Source organism: Mobula birostris, chromosome 23 (assembly GCF_030028105.1).
Source record: "Mobula birostris isolate sMobBir1 chromosome 23, sMobBir1.hap1, whole genome shotgun sequence".
Lineage (NCBI taxonomy): Eukaryota > Metazoa > Chordata > Chondrichthyes > Myliobatiformes > Myliobatidae > Mobula > Mobula birostris.
Genome location: NC_092392.1, coordinates 46595223 through 46604239, shown reverse-complemented (window position 1 = coordinate 46604239; position 9017 = coordinate 46595223). Strand labels below are relative to the sequence as shown.

General features: G+C 42.7%; 1 protein-coding gene across 1 annotated transcript in view; it reads right to left on the bottom strand.

The window, feature by feature from the left end:
* Positions 1 to 5193: 5193 nt before the first annotated feature.
* The window catches only part of LOC140186694 (neurotrophin-3-like), a 37297-nt gene continuing 33473 nt past the window's right edge, over positions 5194 to 9017 (bottom strand). The window contains exon 2 of the mRNA XM_072241174.1: positions 5194 to 6006. Within this exon, the coding sequence (XP_072097275.1) occupies positions 5212 to 6006 (795 nt within the window). The 3' untranslated portion in view covers positions 5194 to 5211. The remainder of the gene's footprint in view (positions 6007 to 9017) is intronic.

The following is a 9017-nucleotide window of genomic DNA, read 5'->3' as shown; positions in this document are numbered from 1 at the left end:
GAATGCTAGAAATTCGAGAGTGTTAAGGGGCAAAAGTGGGTGTCGTTGCTATTACTATGGAGAAAGTGCTTGGAGAGCTGAAATACATGAAGGTAGATAAGTCACCTGGACCAGATGGAGTACACCCCAGGGTTCTTAAAGAGGTAGCTGGAGAGATTGTAGAGACATTAGTAATGGTCGCTCAAGAATCACTGGACTCGGGAATAGTTGCTGAGGACTGGATAGTTGCAAAAGTCATTCCACTCTTTAAGAAAGGAAGAAGGTAGAAAAAAGGAAATTATAAGTCAATTAGCCTGACTTCAGTGGTTGAAAAGATGTTGGAGTATATTATTAATGGATGAACTTTTGGGGTTCCTGAAAGCACACGATAAAGTAGACATCAGCATTGTTTTAAAAAGGGGAAATCTTACCTGATAAATCTGTTGGAACTCTTTGAGGAGATAACAGGTAGGATAGACAAATAACAGGCAGAGTTGGTGGATGTTATTTATTTGAATTTTCAGAAGGCCTTTCATGAAGCCATACATGAGGCTGTTTAACAAGATAACAGCCCATGGTGTTACAGGAAAGATACTAGCATGGATAGAAGATTGTTTATTGGCCGGAGCTGGAGGCAAAGAGTCAGAATAAAGGGAGTCTTTTTCTGGTTGGCTGCTGGAGGCTAGTAGTGTGCCACAGGATTCAGTGTTAGGACTGCTTCTTTTCACATTCTATGTCAATGATTTATATGAAGGAATTGATGGCTTTGTGGACAAGTTTGCGGATGATACAAAGGTAGGTGAAGAGGCAGGTAGTATTGAGGAAACAGGGTGTCTAAAGAAAGACTTAGTCAGATTGGGGGAATGGGCAAAGAGGTAGCAGATGGAATATAATGTAAGGAAGTGCACAGTCATGCACTTTGGCACAAGGAATAAAGACATAGACTATTTTCTAAATGGGAAGAAAATTCAAAAATCAGAGGTGCAGAGGGACTTGTGAGTCCTTATACAGGATTCCCTAAAGATTAACTTGCAGTTTGAGTCAGTAGAAAGAAAGAGAAATGCAATGTTGGCATTCATTTTGAGAGGACTGGAATACAAATGCAACGATGTAATGCTAAGGCTTTATAAGACATTGGTCAGACTACACTTGGAGTACTGTGAATAGTTTTGGGCCCCTTATCTAAGAAAAAATGTGCTAGCATTGGAGAGGGTCCAGAAGCAATTCAGAAGAATTATCCCAGGAATTAAAGAGTTAATATATGAGGTGCATTTGATAGCTCTGGGCCTGTACTCATTGGATTTCAAATGAATGAGGGGGGATTTCATTGCAATCTATCCAATATTGAAAGGTCTAGATAAAGTGTATATGGAGAAGATGTTTCCTATAGTCAGGGAGTCTAGGACTAGTGGGCACAGCCTCAGAATAGAGGGAAACCCATTTGGAACAGAGGTGAGGATAAATTTCTTTAGCCAGGGGTAGTGCACCTGTGGAATTCATTGTCACAGATGGCTGTGCAGTCCAAGTCATTGAGTATATTTAAGGTGGAGGTTGATAGGTTCTTGATCAATCAGGATGTCAAAAGTTATGGGGAGAAGCAGAAGAATGGAGTTGAGAGTGTGTAGTAAATCAGCCATGATAGAATGGCATGATGGGCTGAATGGCCCAATTCTACTCCTATGTCTTATGGTCTAGATCCTAAGTTTATATAACACACATCAAAGTTGCTGGTGAATGCAGCAGGCCAGGCAGCATCTCTAGGAAGAGGTGCAGTCGATGTTTCAGGCCAAGACCCTTCGTCAGGACTAACTGAAGGAAGAGTGAGTAAGGGATTTGAAAGTTGGAGGGGGAAGGGGAGATCCAAAATGATAGGAGAAGACAGGAGGGGGAGGGATGGAGCCAAGAGCTGGACAGGTGATTGGCAAAAGGGGATACGAGAGGATCATGGGACAGGAGGTCTGAGAAGAAAGACGGGGGGGAGGGGTCCCAGAGGATGGGCAAGAGGTATAGTCAGAGGGACAGAGGGAGAAAAAGGAGATTGAGAGAAAGAATGTGTGCATAAAAATAAGTAACAGATGGGGTACGAGGGGGAGGTGAGTTGATAGTGGAGGAAGGGAAGCCCCTTTCTTTAAAAAAGGAAGACATCTCCCTCGTCCTAGAATGAAAAGCCTCATCCTGACAGCAGATGCGGCAGAGATGGAGGAAGTACGAGAAGGGGATGTCATTTTTGTAAGAGACAGGGCGAGAAGAGGAATAGTCCAGATAGCTGTGAGAGTCAGTAGGTTTATAGTAGACATCAGTGGATAAGCTGTCTCCAGAGACAGAGACAGAAAGATCTAGAAAGGGGAGGGAGGTGTCAGAAATGGACCAGGTAAACTTGAGGGCAGGGTGAAAGTTGGAGGCAAAGTTAATAAAGTCAACGAGTTCTGCATGCGTGCAGGAAGCAGCACCAATGCAGTCGTCGATGTAGCGAAGGAAAAGTGGGGGACAGATACCAGAATAGGCACGGAACATAGATTGTTCCACAGACCCAACAAAAAGGCAGGCATAGCTAGGACCCATACGGGTGCCCATAGCTACACCTTTAGTTTGGAGGAAGTGGGAGGAGCCAAAGGAGAAATTATTAAGAGTAAGGACTAATTCCGCAACTTTGATGTGTGTTGCTTGAATTTCCAGCATCTGCAGAATTCCTGTTGTTTGCGTCCTAAGTTTAAATGCTGTTTTTCTGTAACCTATTAAAGTTCATTTAAAATGATTCTATTTCACCAGACACAGTCAGATGGATGGTTAGTATAATGGTGAACATGTCAATGCCTGTCTCACTTCAAAGTGTCAAATAATGCACTTTGTTAGTCACAGAATCTGCACAAGCAGACAATGGGGGCAAAAATTCATAGAATCCCTTTGATGCTGTCTGTAATGTTTTGTGTTCAATCTGTGCTCTTATTAGTAATATATCCCAGCTTGAAGTATTACCAAAACATTTGTCACATGGAATTATAAATATATTGTAATTGATTTGCAAGAATTATTAAGTCTTTCTAAGTGTTGAACTGTGGTTAGAATTTGAAAGAGTGTAATTAGCAATATCCCATTTCCCCTTAGATGTCCCAGAAGCCATGCATAAATCCTTTACCAGTTCAGGATATCTCAAACCACTTTACATCCAATGGCAGCTTGAGAATGTGGTCTTTATGGGGAAATGCAGCACCCAGTTTACCCATGGCAAGGTCCTACAGCTGGTGCACAGGACTGGTGATATATTTCCCAGCGATATTGCTTATTGTTACGATCATAGGCAGAAAGCAACAATTTTTTGTTAAAGTGTTTATATCTTCCTAATATGGGCTTTAATATTAGATATGAAAGGCAATGCCTTCTTTGTACACCAAATGTCATCCTAATTCATGCCTGGAAAGGGTATTCTTGTAAGGAGGCGAGGATCCGACATCTGTTTATATGGACCCAGAACCAACTCTTGACATTTGTTTTCCATTCCTGATTTAGTACATAAAAATGCTTGACTACAAATATTATTTCAAACTTATCATCCCTACAATCTGATGGGTTTTTTCTGATGCATTCCCTCAGTTCCTGTCCATCCTATAGTAGCTCACACTTTTCACCTGAGCCTTCGCCGTCCTTGATGGAGAGTAGCTAATTCAATACAGAGCAAAAAATGTGGAAGCAATCTGGCCTGAATAATCAAACATCATACAGTACTGAGAAATCCATCAAAGAAGCCGGATGGTTCATGTTGTTATGATTATATTTCTTTGGATTAGGGACTGATATTGAATCTCAAAACTGAGCACTTTGGTGAATTGTGATACAATAAACATTAATTTCTCTGTGTCACCTTGAGAATAAACAGCCAAGTGAGCTAAAGAAGAAAACTGCTGTGCTACACTAATATGGATATGCTCTTTGTGTTACAGCAAGCAAAACAGCGAAAGTGAAAAGTGCTCCTTTGTGGGAAGGCAGAGTCATTATAATTTTCATTGCTAGCTTTTCACCCAATTTGTGACAGAGTTTGACCCAGCTCTCCTTTACTCAAAGTCAAGTGGCCTCATCACCTAAATCAATTTCACCAAGGGGGAAAGGAATATACAGTATGTGCCTCATCTTGTGATTACTTTTCTGTTTGAGAAATTTGAAAGTAATAACATTTTTCTACAAATAACTTCCAGCTGTAGTGGAATCTTCTATACCAAAGAATAATGTTACACTGGTTGACTGGCAGAATTTCAAATTTGGAACCCATATGTTATTCCAAGGATAACACTGAAAAGATTCAGCCTTTTACCTCGGCGGGTTGGCATTGTGGCATACGGGGATTATCTTCAACAATCCTCACCGGTACAGAGCAGCTTGTTGTAAAGTACGAAATATAAAGCATTCAAATACATAGCACCACACAGCAGTTTCCATTCCACAGGCTGAAACTCCTGAGGAGAGGAATCACAGGGCTGAGCTAACCTGGAACTCGGTGTCAAGTGAAGGAAACGGGAGGTTAAGGGGTCCAGTTCTCTGCGAATGAGGGGCCGACTTTAGAGGGACTTAAGAAGAGAATTTGTAGCAAGGGAAGTCCAATCGGTTTAAAACAGCAAATGGTACATCGGTGAAGGAAAATGTCGAAATTAGATTGTGTGCAGAGTAATTGGTTGGGGGAGGGATTGGGGATCACAGCAGTCTTTTTGCCAGTTTTGCAACGATGATACGCTGTTCCGACAGCATAACTCTCCGGGACTGGGTGAAGCATATGGAACAGCTTGATGTACACAGATGGCCACGCCAGCAATCTCTCTGATCTCAGCTTCCTCCTCCCAGTTTCGCTGCAAACGCCGCTCTCAAGATGCCCCGCGTTTTTACCTGCACTTTCACGAATGAACGGTGCCGGCTCGTGACTGGGAGTTACCTCCTATCGCCGGCCTTTCCAAATCACTGATACGGACTTAAGTAAAGATTTGTTTGTTTAAAAAATGGGTTGGGAGGGAGTGACAAGGGCGGGCCAAGGCTCGGGCCAGATACCAAAGCAAGGCACAACTTAGAAATATTGATTTGGCCAGTTGGAAGAAGCTTTCTGCATCGGATGTTTTATTTAATAAATAAGAACTATGAACTATACTATAATATAAACATTCATATGCTGCATGCAGAGTCATATAATTTAAAGTAATAATTTATATATTTACACAGTAAGAGGGAAGGGTGAGAGAGGGAGTGGAGGACTCACGATCTGCCCAGTTTTCTGGACAATGCACAGAGGCAAGAGGTGTCTATTCTGATCCACCTCCACGCCACATACTTATTGTTCTCTTTGCTCAGTGCCCTGACATACGTCTGACTGGTTTTGCATTGGGAATTCCAGTGCTTCTCGTCGATGCCCCTGCAGCCGTTCTTGCCCGGTTTGGCTTCTTTGCAGCGCGTCTCGTAAAAATATTGTTTTATGGCAGAGTTGCCGGTTTTAATCTCCTCCAGCACGGTCACTTGCCTGCCCCGAATGTCGATCGCCGCCGTCTTGTCCGTCACCCAGCGGCTCTCGCTGTCACACACCGAGTACTCGCCGCGGTGAACCCGGTGATCCAAGTACCGTTTGCTCCTGGCTGTTCGGTTGGCCAGCTCCGCGGCGCCCGTGAAATCCTCGATTAAATAGAGCGGCGGGGGCTGTAAGGGCGGGCGGTCGCTGAGAAGCACTCGGGGCGAGTGGTAGCGTTTCTTCTGCTTTAGCAGTTCAGCGCTGACCGAGCCCAGCGCCTGGAAGTCAGAGATTGTATTTCCCAAGGAGCCCGCGTTCCTCTGAGCGTCACTCTTTGCCCGGGAGTCCTGGTCCTTCTCCTCCACCCCCTCGCTCTCCTTGGAGAGTCTGCCTTTCAGGATGTCCGCCTGGAGGATCTTGATGATGAGAGAGCTCACCGAGTCCTCGGAAGAACTTTCCTTGTCCATGGCAGTAGCCTGGATGCCACCGAGACAAGTGAGAAGCATGCCGTACAACAGGACAGACATTACTTTGTTCACCTGTAATATCTGAAAGGGAAGCACACACCGGTCAGTCCACGTCCGCGGAGGAGGCACGCCTGCACATCACAAGGGTCCCTCTGAGCCTTTTACTTGCCCCTACTTCAGGAACACTTGCCTTCGCACCTGATGTCGGCCGCCAACCCACCCCCAGCCCCACCGTGTTAACGTTAGCCCCACAGAACGTCCCCGTCAATGCTATACTTCTGTTAATAAATGAAACATTTTAAAAATGCTAATGTTCATAATCAAAAATCTAAAGTGCTGGGTTAAAACACTCAGCAAGTCAAGGGGCATCTGGGGAAAGACAAACAGTATTGATGTTTCCTGCCTTAACAGATTCCCTATCCACAGATCTGTTCCCTTCATTTTTTTTGTTTTTAATCACATTTTTCTCATTCTGCTTGTGTTGTTCGCCATGATATGATTCCCATTAAACATCTACTCACATTTCCTCATGATCAGAACCAGGCGGAATATAGAAGTTTAACACTAACGCCCTACGAATTTGCTTTAATATGGGCCATGCACACAAGGAACACAGTCACTGGTTTTTAATTATTTACATATAACCCATATTCCTTTTTTATTTGCACAATGCGTCTTCCTTTGCACATTTGCTGTTTGTCAGTCTTTGTTTATGTATAGCTTTTATAAGTTCTATTGTATTTCTTTATTTTACTGTAAATGCATGCAAGATGGCTAAAATATTATGGACAGCTATGGTCAGGGTGCAGGTGGAAGGGACAGGGCAGTTGAATGGCATTGGCTAGATGGCTGCACTGTGTTGCACTTTTCCATGGCTCTATGTTTTATCTAAGAAAATGAATCTCAAGGTAGTATTTGTTGACATATGCATATTTTGACAATAAATTTACTTTGACTTTGAGTTACAACTTGTGCCTTTCATATCAAAGGTACTGCCCCCAATCTATATGCAGGTTGAAGGCAGAGAAATGCACCTAATCAATGGTTAAAGATTCCTGGTGTGCCATGGTGTCTACTTGACAGGTGCTTCCTGCGCTCCCTCCCCGTATGATTTCACTCTGTGTGCACTAGGGCACTGAATTCACCCTTAGACACATTGTAAAATATTTTTAAGCAGCTTGAAACTTAAATGGTTCACTGCCTAAATTATCCAATTAGAGGTCAACGTCATCTTGCGGCTATCAGTGAAGTATTCTCAGAGTAGGAAGGGGTGTTTGTAGTGGGGTGGGACTGAGAAGAGCATCCACTGAACAACCCATCTTTTCCCTTGCTGATTGCTTAGCCCATTACCTTGTGCTATGCTCCGTACCTGCATCTATTATGAGAACCTGTGCAAGGAGGATTAGCACCTCTCTGGGATAGTACTGGAATGCCCAGGAATGAAGGATGCCATGAACAAGTGGGAGAAAAAAAATCACACTGTATCACCAGACCGTACAGATATCACCATGCCCTTTAAACAGTTTCTGTTCATAACTAACAGGGATGGGGAAAGGATTGTTTGATGGGGAGATCAAAAGGCATATGGTGAAATTGCCATTACCACATTCAGAAATGTCAACGCTTTTCAGGGCATTAATCTCCACTGCACACCCACCGAGGTCCCTCGGCCCCTCAAGTAATCAGTTAACAGAGTAAGAATGTGTAATATCCATCTCCTCCCTAAAAGCGGTTCAGGTTTTGTTCATGTGCATGCCCCTGCAAAATTGGAACCTGCCTGTTTCAAACATCATGTTGAACCAGTTAAACGTCTCATCACCTTATATTTCTGGTGCAAAAGAGCTCAACTCCGATTTGTGCTGCACCAGTTCTATCAAGCCGCATTAAAGTGACACATGCAACAATATTACCAAAGTTAAGCTGAACAATTTCTACAGAATGCTGGAAATGAAAAGTGAAAACAGAGCTTTGTTTTTCACAGAAGTTCTCTCAGCTCACCTTATGTCTCCCCTTCTCTGCAATATAATTCATGCTTGATTGCTGACTTTTTTCAGTGTCATTGAGAATTCAGCAACCTGAAATGTTAACTCCATTTTACTTTCTAGAGGTGCTGCCTGATTAAAACAGAAAATGCTGGAAACACTTAGCAGGTCAGACAATATCTGAGGAATGAAAAAGAAAACTCGCAGGAGATTCTGCAAGTGCTGGAAATCCAGACACACAAAATGCTGGAGGAATTCCGGAAGTCAGGCAACATCTATGGAGAAGAATAAGTAGATGATGTTTCAGGCTAAGATCCAGTCCTGATAAATGGTCTCAGTGCAAAACACAGACTGTTTATTCTTCACCAGAGATGCTGCTTGACCTGCCAAGTACCTCCAGAAATATGTATGTCTTTCAAGGAAAAAGAGTGCTTTTGTTTCACATTGACAAGAACCGTGATCAGAACCTTCATCAGAAATACAGAAAAAGGGTTTGCGATCTGAAACATTAACTATGTTTTCATCTCTCCATAGATATTGTCATACCTAAGTATTCCAGTATTCTCTGATTTTATTTTGATTTCTAGCATCTGCAGGTCCTTGATTTTCAGTTTCACTGGGAATGTCACCATTTCATACAACAGAATTAACTACTGCAGATTATTTGCAGAAAATTTGTTTCAGAGACCATCCTAGATGGAAGACATTAATCTTGATGAATTAACATTAATCTTACGAGACCTAGACACCAGACATATCATGAAAGGATCTCCAGATGAACCATATCTGCTCATTAGGCACATTGACAGATATACACCAATATCCATTTATGAGCAAGTGTCTTTGATAAGGTACTTGGCTTATGTCACCTGTTTGGAATTTGTATGAAATCGACAGTGCCTCCATGTTACATAATACATCCAGGTTAAACACAAAACATGCAGTATCTCCTCCTCCTTCAACAAACAATGGACCACTGTCTATTGCAGAAGTATTTCTCAGTATGAGTTATCATACCTTTAAGCAACGTATCAGGGTGCCTGCTGTTAGCAGTAAGTTTCTTGGAAGGGCGCAGTTTCTTTATGTAATCAAGCACAAACAAATCTTAAT